The sequence below is a fragment of the Lytechinus variegatus genome, chromosome 8 (genome assembly GCF_018143015.1).
Source record: "Lytechinus variegatus isolate NC3 chromosome 8, Lvar_3.0, whole genome shotgun sequence".
Taxonomy (NCBI): domain Eukaryota; kingdom Metazoa; phylum Echinodermata; class Echinoidea; order Temnopleuroida; family Toxopneustidae; genus Lytechinus; species Lytechinus variegatus.
Genome location: NC_054747.1, coordinates 11,000,070 through 11,015,770, shown reverse-complemented (window position 1 = coordinate 11,015,770; position 15,701 = coordinate 11,000,070). Strand labels below are relative to the sequence as shown.

General features: G+C 37.7%; 1 protein-coding gene across 1 annotated transcript in view; it reads left to right on the top strand.

The window, feature by feature from the left end:
• LOC121420643 overlaps positions 1–9,779 on the top strand; it is a 166,570-nt gene extending 156,791 nt beyond the window's left edge. The window contains exons 143-147 of the mRNA XM_041615306.1: positions 880–1,101; positions 1,672–2,060; positions 3,958–4,170; positions 4,885–5,045; positions 6,587–9,779. Coding sequence (XP_041471240.1) covers positions 880–1,101; positions 1,672–2,060; positions 3,958–4,170; positions 4,885–5,045; positions 6,587–6,908 — 1,307 coding nt within the window. The 3' untranslated portion in view covers positions 6,909–9,779. The remainder of the gene's footprint in view (positions 1–879; positions 1,102–1,671; positions 2,061–3,957; positions 4,171–4,884; positions 5,046–6,586) is intronic.
• The last annotated feature ends 5,922 nt before the right edge of the window (positions 9,780–15,701 follow it).

Below are 15,701 nucleotides of genomic sequence, written 5' to 3'. Positions count from 1 at the left end.
TCTAATTAATAAAATAATGCCCCTGAAATGCTAATTTTTGTTTCACATACTCTAGATAGGCACCTGATCAAATTTATTTTAAAAAAATTTCAACATCACATTTATTTTCTTATGTATTCTATTGTTTTCTAAATTTCTTATGTATTTCTTTGTTTTTTATTGTTTTTTCAACGGAAATTGTCGGGGACTTCATTTTGACCATAAAAAAGATAAAATTAATTGATTTTAAGCAGTAAAAGGAAAAATAATGATACATCTATGAATTTTGGCTAAAAACACTATTTGCATTGGATTTGTACACAAATTCACGTTTTTGAGTAATTTTGGGTCTGCATGCACTTACGAAATGTTGCGTAATTTCCGAACCGCTTACCCGGGGGTCACAATTTTGGTCTCAAAAGTTGCGCGAGACATGAAAGTAAAAAGTCAACGAGCGACGCGGTCAAAAAATTTTGCGCGGCAGATTTATCGCGAAAAATGTTGAGGGGGGGCTGAATCAGCCCCCCCCCAGTCTTTTTAGGGTTAACAATGATAGATTGCCTCATTTTTTTACTTCCCCAGGTGTGTCCGAGCTGAACCAGAATAGCATAAACGCTCAGCATCCTGAGACCCCTGATGACATTATCACTTAACAATGATAGATTGCCTCATTTCTTTACTTCCCTAGGTGCGTCTGAGCTTAACCAGAATAGCATAGGCGCTTAGCATCCTGAGACCCCTGATGACATTATCACTTAACAATGATAGATTGCCTCATTTCTTTACTTCCCTAGGTGCGTCTGAGCTTAACCAGAATAGCATAAGCGCTTAGCATCCTGAGACACCTGGTGACATTATCACTTAACAATGATAGATTGCCTCAATTCTTTACTTCCCTAGGTGCGTCCGAGCTGAACCAGAACAGCGTAAACGCCTGGCGTCCCGAGACCCCTGGCGACTGGGCTCAGAGGATAGAGGACGGGTTGAACGAGAAGCCTGATCTCCCCGAGGGTGTCAACCAGGCCATGTACTCTGCTCTCATGGCTTCACCGTTTTTCACTGATCTAAAAGAGATTGAGGAGATGCTCAAGGATACCCTAGGATTCAAGGACGGTGTCAAAGGTCAGTCATGGTTCTTTAAACATATAGGCCCTTGTTATGAATTCAGGGCTTAATTTTGAGTCAGGTCTAAAGTTGTGGTTTTACTATGGAAAGCCAATAGTGGCATAGATCTCTAACAGTAGAGTTTCAGTGTATCAGATCAACTGTTTATGAAGGATGAATAAGATGGTTGTCTTCACCAGGAAAGAGCACAGTATACATAAGTAACCTACAATATAAACAAAATTTGCACATATTTGGCTTCCCATAAATTTAGGAGATCCATCGATGATATTTTCTTTTTTACGGAAAATTTTACACAAATGTCTTGTAACAAAGAGAAACGCACAGAATTTGTTTGAAAAAGATGGATGTGTGAATATACATCACATCTAGAAAATTTTTGAAAATATGCATTTTAGATGTTTACGTTGCTGGCTTTCCATGTTTGTGATTGGATCAATTGCAATTCTTTGTAAGACGGAGCCCAGTCCTATAACTAATGGTAAATAAAATGTTATTTCCTCTGTCTTCAATAAGTCAAGTTCAGGACTAAAGCTTAATTTCTTCTTTATCTCTATCTTCAACCAGGTGCTATTAATGATGCATTCATCGACCTGAAGGATGCGCAATGGATTCTGGGTAGTGAAATCACCCCTCTAGACATCGACAGCATCTCACCGAGCCAATTCGTCGTCTACCGCTTCGGAGTCTTCGTCACTCGCCTCCTCCGCCTGACGCTACGCATGCCCGAGGTGACGCTTCTCCTGGCGTCGTCGCTTCCGCAGAACGACTACAAACGCAACATGTTCAGGCACTCATTCTTCTACCAGCACGCTAAGAAGATCTTGTTCGTGCGTCACGAGAGGCTGGATTCTGTCGGAGAGTTTGTGATGGTCATCGTGCATTGTCTGGCTCATATCAAGGTCAACGACCTCACGGACGACACCAACCCATATTTCCTAAGAGAATTCTTCAAGGTATGATGTCATAAAGCTGTAGTTATCTGGGCCCATCTTACAAAGAGTTGCAATTGATCCAATCAATCGCAACTATGAAAAGCAAGCAAAGTCAACATATGAAATGCATGTTTGTTCAAAATATGTCGAGATATGAATGTACATGTATATCCATGAAGTCATTGATTTCTTGACAATTTGTTTTTTTTCCTTTGTTTACAAAGGACATTGAGCAAATTTCCTGGAGAAAAAAATATGACACTGTTACATTTCCATAGAGTTACGATTGATTGGATCAATCCTAACTCTTTGTAAGACGGGGCCCAGGCTTGGTGGCTCAGTGGTAGAGTATGTGTCCCATGAACAGGAAGACGTGGGTTCAATCCCTGTCTGAGTCGTACCAAAGACTTAAAGCCACCGCACACCTTACGACCCGACCGGTCGCCGACTGGCTTGCGACTGAGTGAGGGGAGATGAATTGCAAGGCAGTCATAAGCCTCGACACCTTGCGATCCAATCTGCGACTCACGCATGCGCTTTTTTCTTTTTGGCATAGCATCTGAGAATTTGCGCTTAATACTGCGTATGCGCGTTGTTTATCATAATACACGTTATGCAACTCTGCTGTCTGATTGGCTGGAGGTTGGATTGAGCTTGCGATCAAGTCATAAGGATTTGAGATGTCAAATCCTTTCGATTTTCCTTGCGACTTGTCTCTGACCGGTCTGCGACGCTTAAGCTGACAAGCGCTGTGACGTCACATCTCCCCTCACCCAGTCGCAAGCCAGTCAGACTTTCTTCCTTATCCGGTCTTTGACCAGACAAGAAAAATGAGAAAGGTAATATGAAAAAAAATTGTAATGCAGGGCCTGATCTAAATCAGATATAGCTGAAGAAGTTACCCTGGGATAATAAGAGTTATAATTATTTGTTGACAGATTTTGATTTTTTCTTCCATGTGGTAGAGCTGCATGAGGTTCACCAAACTTGTTCAAAAACATATTGAAATTTTGTCTGGAAGATTATTCTAATTTATGAAAAATTTATTCATAAATCACAAAAATGTTTTTTCTTCTTCATTTGTTGATCAATTTCAGTTTTGTTTGCTTTATATGATAGCTCGAGGTGGTGATACAAAATTTAAACATAGAATTTTGAAACTCATTGAATCTGCTATTTATTCATATATTGAATTGATTTTGGTTATTTTTGTTCCATCTGAGAGCTACATTAGGTTCACCAAGGTTCTACACAGAGTTAAGAAATTTTGACTAGATAATAATTAATACTTAATTCATATGAAATTTATTCATAGATCACAAAAAATGCTTCTATGTCATTTCTTCATCAATTTCAATTCTATATCCTCAATTTATGTCACCAATATAATTCGCTACAGTGTCAACTGGGCTGAAATTAAAATTGTGTTATATTGTGTTGCGAGATGCCGGATGAGCTCCACATCATTGATGTGCTAGTAATTATTTTGCATTGTGTTTAGATAGTTATTTCTGTCATTTTATGTTCATGGGGCATTGGTTACACAATTTCTGTTATATATTCCGAATATTATGTGCTATTTACATTGTAATCAATATGAGGACTGACTGTCCTGATGTCAAGTAATATACGGTCATTCCATTTCACTTGAAAGTATAAACCAACTTATTAACTTTTTAAAAGAAAGGAACATTTACAAGCTGAAGTTACAGTTTGGTGTCTTTGTGATAAAGCATAATGAAATCCACCCCAAGAAATTCTTTTGTTCTTGAAGAAGAGAACCCAATAATGGTTTTCTTTTCTCACCCCCACACAGAATATACAAGGTAATATAATCAAGCAGGACATGATTATAAAAGAACAAACACTCAAATTGCTTTTCATTTTTTTGAACTGTTTGTTTGTGCCTTTCTCACAGGGAATGAAAATGATTTGCCAAGACATGTTCTTCTCCCGGGCCAAGATCACCCAGGGTGCCCGGGCTCTCGTAGGAGGCATGATGCCTAAAGGAAAGCGCCCTCTGGAGGCACTGCTCAAACAGGGCAAGGGAGGCAACGAGAAGGCTGCTGTCGTCACAGAGCTCATTGATACCAGGGTCAAGCACACCGACAAGGATGACTTCACAAAGGAGGTGAATATTTCAATGTCAATTTTTTTTTATTGAAGATGTTTGTTTACTTATAGCATATGTTCTCCATCTATTTTTGTCTGATATCGTTTATATGAAACTTATTTGAAAGTAGTTATCCAAAGTTATGAATCCACTTTTCTCCGTTTGAAACACAGGCGTACAGATGGAGGGCTTAGGGTGGAGGGGGGGAGGCGTTGACCCCCTGAATTTTTCACAAACAAAAAGAGAGAGAAAAATGAAAGGAAGAGGTGTGATGTAGGATATTAGTTTCTGAAATTAATGTGAAAATATATCATGGAAAATTCGATTTTTGTAGTTAAAATGTCAACAGTTTGCTAGCTTGCTTCGCTTGATAGCAGCTTTATAGAAATGTTCCCCATACACCATGTCTGGCCCCCCTCAAATATTGGGTTCATTGCGCTACTCCGTCGAACATAGATTTTCCTCTCATCAAACAACATCTCAAGTTCCCCTTTGTCCAATTTGTATTCTTCATGATACATGAGAAGCAAGATATGCACTGTGTCCTTTGACATCACTCCTTTGGAATCGCAGGATTCAGTTGTCACCAGATTCACCCATTTCCTGGTGGAATAGGGTAGGTCCCATTACACAACCTTTGGGAACACCAGCATTCAGTAGTTAATGGGTAAAAACTCATTGAACCTATATATCTCAATCAATAAATGTAAATATCTTGTTGCTATGATGCAGAACATCAAGGAGCGCATCACCGAGGAGCAGGAGGAGTCTTCCAAGGCAAGGCTGAGGGAATACATGGTGACACACGGAGGGTTCAAATCAACCTCAGACTTTGTCGAGACGAGACTCAAAGAACTCAGAGGGACCAAGACGCAAGGAGACGATGGGAGAAGGTAAACACCAGAAGCTTTAGTCTGTGATATAATTGGTGATTTCAGTTACTATGTGGGAAGCTTTTAGTCACAACTTTTAAATGAAGCTGGTATAGGTATTGACACAAACTGATGGAAATTTGTCATATATTCTGAGGTCAATACCAACACTTGCTTCATTTCGAGTGGCTGGATTCGTTGATACGCAAGAAATTCAGAGTTATTAAGACACAAGAAGACGATGGGAGGAGGTAAGCACTAGAAGCTGTAGTGTATGATATAGTAGGTGAAAGCCGGGGTAATAATAACAGGGCCCGCTGGGAGAACAGTTTTCGGAACTGAAGTGGCTACCCTGGGTAAATATGCCGCTATTATTATTATTATTATTACAAGTATGGTGTTGAAGTCTGCCAGTCAAAACACTATCCATGTACTTGACATAAAGCTGGGGTTGGTATTGACACATACTGCTGGAAATGTGTTATATTTCCCGAGGTCAATACCAACACCGGCTTCAGAGCAAGGGGCATTGTACTCACGGTATGATAAATGTACAGTCTCTGTATGGATTTTTCTTTCGCCCTCTATGATAATGATAATAATATAGGGGTATTTGTATTGCGCACATATCCACCTTGTTAGGTGCTCAAGGCGCTCCTTTATTACCCGGCTAAGCTAGGCGTTCATACATAGCGCACACAGCTTTTCAATGAATTACTTCCTACCGGTACCCATTTACCTCACCTGGGTTGAGTGCAGCACACTGGATCAGTTTCTTGCTGAAGGAAATTATGCCATGGCTGGGATTCTAACCCACGACCCTCTGTTTCAAAGTCCGAAGACTAATCCTCCGGGCCACAACTTTCCATGATGCCTAACTTGTGTAATCATACAGAGGCTGTGAATAATGTAAACAAAAAAAACGTAGCCCATAGCCACCTACGATGCCCCACAAAGATCACAGACTAATAAATCGTATGATGATTAAAGGTCACCTCCACCTCAGAAAAATGTTGATTTGAATCAATAGAGAAAAATCAGACAAGCACAATGCTGAAAATTTCATCCAAAATCGGATGTAAAATAAGAAAGTTATGATATTTCAAAGTCTCGCTTGTTTTTAACAAAGTAGTTATGTGAACGAGCCAGTTGCATCCAAATGAGAGATTCGATGATGTCACTCACTATTTATTTTGTTTTTTATTGTTTGAATTATACAATATTTCAATTTTTACGAATTTGACGACTAGGACTTATTTGCCTGAAGCACAAAATGTTCAAAAAACTGGAATTCCACGTGTTCAGGGAGGAATTAAACTTCATTTCACATGACAATGACGAGAAAATAAAAATATTTCATATTTCAAATAATAAAATACAAAAGAAATAGTGAGTGAGTGATGTTCCATAACTTTCTTATTTCACATCCGATTTTGATTAAATTTTCAGTGTTATGTTTGTTGAATTTTTCTCTTTTTATTCAAATCATGTTTTTGTTAGGGTGGACTTGTCCTTTAAGCAAATGTTAACAAGGTGGTGACTCTCTTTTATCCATTTTCCAGACCTACCATCCAAATCACGGGAACATCGAGTCTGAAGAGCCAACGTGAGCTCATCGACTTACAGATCAATCAGACCAACACTCACCTAGACCAACTCAACAGCCAGCTGGCCAAGACGATGCTGGATCTCCAGGCCGCCCGGGAAGGCATCAAGCGAGCCGAGGAAGGCCCCCAGGCAGCCAGCGAAGGCGAGAAGGCTGCGGACGTCCTCCGCATGCAGGCGTCGGCGCTGGACATGAAGATCACCAACCTGACGAAGAAGATCGATCAGGTGGAGGCGGAGCTTGCGAAGAAACGCAAGGAGAAGGAAGCAGCTTCGTAATTGAGTCAACGGCGCTACCCTCCAGCGGGGCCCGCAGGCTTTGTTGCTTGATGAACTTTCTCTAATCATCGCTTCTCAATTGCTCTTATTGATAGTTAATCATCACTTAAAAACATCTTACAATTCAGTGTTGAATGTTTTCATTATCCAGGAAGATAGAGAACACTGCATTGTATTTGACTTCAACAATATTTGCAGATATTTGTCTCCTGTCTGCATTCACCTTAACTTGATGAAAGCCTTATTTTTTTTACCACAAAATCAATTGCATTTTTGTACTTCAAAGTGCCAGTCCTATTTGACAAAAAGATTATGGCATTTATAATACATCATAATTTTGATGTTACTAGTTTTTTCCTGATGTTTCATTCACCAGTGTGTGAAAACAATTGTCTCTACAAAACTCACACATGTACATACTTTTTTCAGCACATATATTCTAATTCACATGGTGAATTATGAATTATGGATCATGATCCTAATTTGTATGTTCGATCAATGATTAAGTATTTGATTGAAATAATACCTATTGACCAAATTTTGTATTTCCATTGATCAACGTCTCTTGGTGCCTTTTTAAATGTGTATACCATTCATTCCTGTATATCTCCCGTCCTTTTTTACCGTTTGTGTGATACTGTGACGTCCAGATTATCTTTATTTATCACAAAGAACAAAGGATATACCTAGTAATTAATATTTTCACAAAAGAACACAGCTATGTGAGATTTGTATATATTTAAATCATTTGTGCAAAGAATATAATGATATCAACTTAGTATATATTTTATATGTAGATATTTTGTGTGTGTTTGTAGTGAAAATTTTGTGCAGTTTGTTAAAAAATAGACTCATATTTATATCTTCTTTAAAAACTTTATGAAGAGTTAGGTGAAAAATATGTTTGTGTTTGTGTCAAATAGAATAAGTGGTAGAGAACCGTTATTCACATTGGAGAATGATGCACCAATCTGTAGTTATATTATTTCTTGGTATTTGCAAAACAGTTTTGTCGAATAAAAGAAAGAATGAGAAAACTTCTCAACAGATCTACATGTAAAATTATTGTAGCACATTTGCAGACTCATTTTGTTAGAAATATATCGATTTTTTTTAGTCAGTTAGTACCTGGTATGCGTGTGTGTGATATTGAATGCATGTAGAGTAAGACGATATTGTGAAATTTTCTTCTTTGCATTTCCCACCTATTCAAAAAAGTATGGAGATTATCTGCTCACAGAATTTATGACTTTTAAACAGCTGTTGAGAAATTTCGCTCTAGTGCCCACACGCTCAGCTAGTCAAATTCTTTTGAAATATTTATGCCATGAAGTATAAGTTGTGAGGGAAAATTGCTGTGGCTGGCATAGATGGTCAGGTATTTATATTTAATCTTGGTTTGGTTAGTTTATTTTTAGCTTTTCATCTGATGCCCTGATATTTCCGTCCAGAGTTTGTTATCAGTTTTTAGTTCAGAAAAAAAAGGGGGATGTAATTTTTGTATTAACTCATCCAATCATGGATGTCCAATCATAAAATCAAATTGTTGAGATGTACATGTACCTGTACCAAGTCTAAAATTGTTGTTCAATAATTTTAATGATTTATTAAGTAATAATTTAGCAATATTAAATGTCATTATGGGATCATTTAGATGAAATACAATCATATGACAGATGCAAAGCTCATGTATGTACTTGTTCATTTATTCAAATGGAGATTAAAGAAAATGTGAAATAATAGCCCAGTATCAATTGTTATCATGGGATCATTTATGATAAAATAATGTCACAAATTCACAGCTCAAATATGCACTTATATTCTATTCTGTAATTAATCAGTGTTGATCGGAATTCATATTTCAATATTGATCGATTTAATCATGTCTGATACTCAGAAGCAATAAGAGAATCACCTCATTTAATATAATTAATGTAATATGAATCATGTGTCTTATTAAAGATGAGATCTGATCTAATTCGCAAAGTAATCTCTCTGCAAGGAACAATTTCCAGAAAATGAAAAATCACCTTGAACTGACCAAATTGGCCAAACATTGGATATAAATCAATCACCTTGAATGTTAATTCCACTGCATTTTACAATAACAAATGAATAATTTATACATTGTCTTTCAAATTTACTATATTCTTTTTATGATTTCAAATGATTTGTGTATCACTTGTGCGATGTTCTGTCGTTATTTGGAGATGAAACGAAAAGAAAACCACCATATTTACTTCCAAGTATGTTTATCTATGTATGGCGATGTGGAAAGGAGAATGAAATGAAGTTGTATTTGAATTCAATCTATTCCTTTTCTGTGTGCCGAACATTGAAGGAAATGTTGTATTCTGTCGAGTGTTTTGTGAAACAAATGGTCGGTTTCACTGACAAATTTGCTCTTAGCCAATCAGGAACAAGCATTTTGGTAGCTTATAACAACAGTCAGTGAAAAGCAAAGACTTATTGTTTCATGAAACGCTCCCCTCTATGTGTAATGAACTTTTTTTTTAAATTCTTCCAATTTGTGTTTGATTGTTGTATACACCTTGATCAAATTTAATATCACTTTTTTTCTATGCATTCCATGATTTTACTTGTAGAGCTGTATATTAGAAATAATATGAATATTTGTATATTTTACGATTCATTGGAATTACTCAGAAATGTATTATATTTGAAATTCAAAGAACAAATCTATACAGAATCTATGTATTCAGAAAAGTCTGTCGATAATTATCGTGTTTATCTGCATATTTTTGAAAAATTTTGTATGATATGAGTGCATTTTCCGTCCTATTTCATGTACCTTGTTTTGTTTGTTTTTTTCTTGAAAATAAATAAAAGCATCTGTAATATACAACTGTAGACCTCGTATTTGTTTTGGGTGTAACTTTTTGTGTTTACATGTTTACAATGGAGCGTTGTGGCCCAGTGGACTAGTCTTCTGACTTTGACACAGAGGGTCGTGGGTTCGAATCCCAGCCATGGCGTAATTTCCTTCAGCAAGAAACTCATCCACATTGTGCTGCACCCAACCCAGGTGAGGTGAATGGGTACCCGGTAGGAAGAAATTCCTTGAATTCTTGAGGGCCTAGGCAGCTCAGCTAAAGCCGGGGTAATAATGATAGCAAGGCCTGCTGGTAGAACAGTTTTCGAAAGTGAAGTGGCTACCCTGCGAGAATAGTAACACGAACATGCAAGTATGAAGCAATTACTCCAGTTCTCAGAGAATTACATTGGCTCCCTGTCCGTTCCCGGATTGTATTCAAGCTTCTAGTTTTTGCACACAACTGTTTTTATAAAATTGCCCCGTCCTATTTACTCGATTTAGTATCATATTACCAGCCATCCCGAAATCTTAGATCAAGCTCAAAAGCATTATTTGTTGTTCCCTCTGTCTTTACAAAGTCATATGGTGAGCGTGCTTTTACTCATGCCTCCGCTGTCCTCTGGAATGCTTTACCTAATTCAATGAGATATCAAAGTGATTTATGTACATTCAGGAGATCCCTCAAAACATATCTTTTCAATGCATAAAATACCAACTTTGAACTAATGATCCAATCTAAATATCTTGATTACTTTATTCTTACCTTTCACTATTTCTTCTTTAAGCGCATAGGGACATGCTATGCTATGTGTGATGCGCTATACAAGAATTGAGCATTATTATTATTATTACCCTGGGTAAATATGCCTATATCATTATTATCATGTAGTAAGTTAACTTTGTAATGACAGGCGTAGAGGGCCAAATAATTACCCCCACTTCAATTCCCCCATCTTTTAATGCTTCCTCGTGTGATTTTGTTTGATTGGAAAAGGTGTTGTTTTAAATGAGTACTGAAAAGAGTAAGCTGGGTCTTGTTGGTGGAAAAAAAATGCATGAAGGCCAACTTTGAGAAAGAGAAGGAAAATAAGTGCAAGATAAAACAAGAGAGAGAGAGAGAGATGGGAAGGAAATGGGTTACACTTCATAATTCCAAAGGTTCGTAATTCCAAAACACGTGAATTGCCTATACCTCCATGTTCGTTAATCCGAAAATGTAAAAGGGTTCATTAATCCTAACATTTGTGGCGTTATTCGGAAGGTTCGTTATTCCGAAGGTTCGATATTCCGAAAACGAAATAAGGTTCGTTGATCATTTCGGATTTACGAACCTCACTTCGTTTTCGAATTAACGAACCTCACTTCGTTTTCGGGATAACGAACCTTCGGAATTTTGAACCTCATTTCGTTTTCAGACTAACAAACCTTCAGAATTACGAACCTTCGGGAAATACGAACCTTCGGAATAACGAAGCTTCGGAATAACGAACCTTCGGAATAACGAACCTTCGGAATAATGAAGTTTCGGAATTACGAATGTATGCAAGGAAATGTACAGAGCAAGAGAGATTATGTAAGAGAGAACTTCACATAAAGTGAGAGGGGGAGAGGAAAGAGAGAGAGGGGCAAGTTATGAGAGGAAAAAGACGAATAGATACAATGGACTGAAAGATTGAAAGAGACCCCGGGGGGGCCACTTCCATTCACGAGTGGATACCATGCGCGACCATGGGATCTCGAAAAGCACCCTAAACACGTAATTTCCATATTAACAAGTATTGGCGTGTGAAACCCTACCCTTAACAAGTATTGGAAACAAAACGATACTCTTGGCAAATATTCCCTGAAATGAACCCCTAAACAAGTACAGGAACGTTTTATTGTTACGGGGTCCTTCGGTCGTCGGCTTTGCCTTATTTGGTTTACTACGACCCCACATTCTACACCTCGCGCAAATAGGACTCTAAACACGTAGTGTTGGGGCAAAAAGGCCATCCTTTATAAAAACATTTAATTTTGTTTTATCATCCCCGCAAATTCGACCCTAAACACGTAATTTTCCTAGTGAAATAGATACCCTTTTTTCATTATTTTCGTGTTTTTGACACCCTTATCACGTTACGTACGTAACGTGTCCTATCGTGAAAAGGACATCCTTTTTACGTGTTTTTTTGGTCGCGCATGGTATCCACTCGTCAATGTAAGTGGCCCCCCCGGGAAAGAGACAGACTTGAAAGGAAAGAGATCGAGGCTGTGTGCGCTGGCCTAAATCTGTGACGTCACACTATTCAAGGAGGGGATGAAATAATAGATCCCGGCCCCCCCCCCCCCACCCCCTGAACAAAAGGTTCACCGCTAGGATTTGCGCCAGTACGTAGGTAGCTGTGTGTATAGAGCGGAGAGAATGCGTCTAAGAACTCAACATAAAGCGATAGAGAGGGGAGGGGGTGAAAACATTAGAGAGAGGGGAGGGGTATGAAGGAAAAAATACAAAATAGAGATGAGTTTGAGGAATTGTGAGACAGAGAGGGGAAAGGCGGGTAATAAGAGGGAAAGACAAAACTTAACAAAAACGCATATATAAACGCATAAATGAATAAGTCGATTGTATTTTTTTTTCATTTCCAAGGGGACCCATCACTTTACAAGCTTTGCTTTGTTTAGTGGACCCCATCATTTCCAAAATGCTAAATGTTATACTGTTTTTTGTTTTGTTTTACGAAGTAAGAATACTCGTCTGTAAACTTGTATTTGATTTGTATTACTTTATATTACTTTGTATTATGTTTTGAATGGAAATGGAATAAAAAAAATGAATTGATCAGTGAATGGGTACTGATATCATTGAACGAGGTTTTCAACATATCCTAAGTACTCTGACTCTTCAATACCCCCCCCCCACACACACACACACACACACTCCCTTTTCCTCTGCTCTGTCACGATCCCCCCTTTCACTCTAAGCACACAAACGTGTACCCCCTCTCTGTCTCTTCCCTCTCCCTTTCTCCATAGTATCCTCCCTTTACCCGCCTCTCTATTCATTTTTCCCTCCATATCTTACCCCATACCCCCCCCCCTTCTTCTTCCTGTCCCACTTACCCTAATCTTTAATCCCTCTGACTCTATATCCCACATCCCTCCCGCCCTTTAAATCCCTTTCATCCTGTTCCCTTCTCTTGAACACCCCCCCCCCCCCTCCCAACCCCTCTCCCCGGACAAATGAGACGAAAACGCACATCCAACCACTTTAAGCTATCAAAATGTCAATATTTAATATCAACAGCATTTACAAGTCCACGTTATTATATAAATGAAATTGTATGCATCACCACGATAATGTCACGCAACATTCATATTGAAAGATTTCGACAGCATTCTTACTACGACATGGATAACAGATCATCATTTTCTGTTGAATTGTCAACGGGGAGTTTTGCATCGCGACGCAGGACGAACCCAAGAACACAGTGGATGTATTGAGAATGCCCGTCAAATTTACAATGTACAGAGGATGTCGAGTATTGGTGGATTAGAACAGCGGTTTCCTCCTAAAGTTACGGAGCTGACGAAACATTGGAAGCATGTCGCTTGTCCGGCGTCCATGGACAAACTGCTCTTTTGATTGACCAATTTCGACAAAGACATTTTGATTGCTCTTTGTCATTAAAGGGCATTTGACGATGTATTTTCTATGTTCTTAAAAGTGTTCTGCATCCTGGGGCGAAAACTCCCTATTATTAACCAGGACCTGATGGGACCCGTTCCATCATGATGACTTTTTATAATAACAAATGCACAATGTCAATAATGAATTTACTATCAGCCAATCAAATTAAAGGATTTCAGTAGCTTTAAACAGTTATAACAAATTTATTATTATGAAAAGTTTTATGAAACTGGCCCCTGTTCAATACTACTAAATACACTCTGTTTAACTAGATTTTGTTGAGTTTGAATCGTCGTATTTACAATCGCAGGCCAATGTTTCCTTTGTCTAAAACACGATTTATAATTCCATCCTTTCAATTATCATCGGGGTATAATGACAAGCCATTCGTCCTAGCAACCGATCGCATTGTAAAAATATGACACCTTCTTTTAAAACCTGTCCTGCATCACATTGTATACTCTGGTTTACATAGAACACTACCTCGTCCTGCCACAGAACGGAACGAGGTATGCATGTCATGAAAAAGTTGATTTTAATAAAATTTAAAAAAACATAACACTGAAAGTTTCATCCAAATCGGATGTAAAATCGGAAAGTTATATGACACTAACAATTTTCACTTCATTTCTTATTTTACATCTGATTTTGATGACATTTTCAGTGTAATGCTTTTTTGATGTTTCTATATTGATTTAAATTAACTTTTTTTCTGGCCAGGGTTGACTTTACTTTTAAATACACTTTCTAGTGGAATATTTCGTGCAGACATTCAAGCTATACGCGGGTTTTAAGAGAGCGCCATCTCACAAAGGAAAAACTCTAAGGCTCGTATTCTGAAGTCGGGTTTAACTTAAACTCAGGTTTAAAGTTGTGGTTTAAGTATGGAAAGCCAAAAGTATCAAATTTTTTTATTAAGTTGTACGTTTCTTATGTTTACTCTGCTCTTTCCTGATTCATCGATGGTGAAAAAAATCATCTATTTATACTTCCTAGATAATCATGAATGATTTGAGAGCCAAATGAGCTGAAATATGATATCTATACTGTTATTACAACTGGCCATCCATACTTAAACACAACTTTAAACCTGAGTTTAACTTAAACCCTACTCCAGAATACGGGCCTAAGAGGATAATGTCATAATTCATAAACCACGACGAGCGGTGATTGGTAGCTTTTTCTGATCCAAACACGAGAGCGCAAATTCCCTGTCCTCAGAACATTTTGCCCCCAACTACTGTCCTGCGTCACGTGAGTCGTAAATTCGTATCAGTGATCCAAAATGGCAAACGTTTACACTCGCACTTTAATCAACTAACTACATGTAATGCCCCTTTGTTTAAAAAAAATAATAATTTGACACGGTAAATGTCCGAATCAAAACTACTTTACCTGCCTCCTGTAAATTTCTTTTAAAAAGCAACACTATAATGATAAATATAAGACACACTAGCTTACAACAATATATTCATAAAATTCTAGATATATTTGAAAGACATAAGGCAAGCAAAAGGAATGTACATATACACATAGGCCAAAGCAGTAGGTGGCTCCAACTATTCTCAGCAATGCATGATATTCATTCAGGAAACAAAACTATTTTAAAACAGTTATTTTCTTGTATCTTAATTGTTTCTGTTTAAAAAAAACACGAACATCTGATGCTAAACTTTGATTTACAATACTACCGTGACTATAGAATATACACATGATACTCGCCAATGTAGTGTAATGCTATTAACGCGTATATTTACAGAAATAAAACATTATTTTGCAGTCAAATTCCGATAATTTGAAAAGGAGGAGCAAATATTGACAACGATGCAAACACAATGTTTTTTTTTTCAGCAGCAGCAGCTTGAACATCGAATAAAAAGAGAGCAAGGAATGTTTGCCGGTGGGAGCCAAATATTATTTCTTTACTGCATATAAATATTGCATTGTTTTATTGTGAATCACTGGCTAATTGCGACTATTGCATCGAAGATTATCATAATCATATCATTAGGCATATTTTAATTGATGGTTTAAGTGCCACCTTATTATGTTTACTTTGCCTGACTAAGAGTGATCATTTTTAAAATTTATTTTCAAAGATAGCCCACAAGATCTTCGGTAGATTAATGCCTGAAAAAACCCCACACCTCCTTGTAGATGGGTCTTTCGGTTTCCATTTAATATCACCACTAAATGATGCATCAGGCCTATACCAAGTACGCGTGAGCTCTTTCCTTTTTCCCCTAAAGTAATGTTACATTGATGATTACTCTCTCGCTCGATAGTA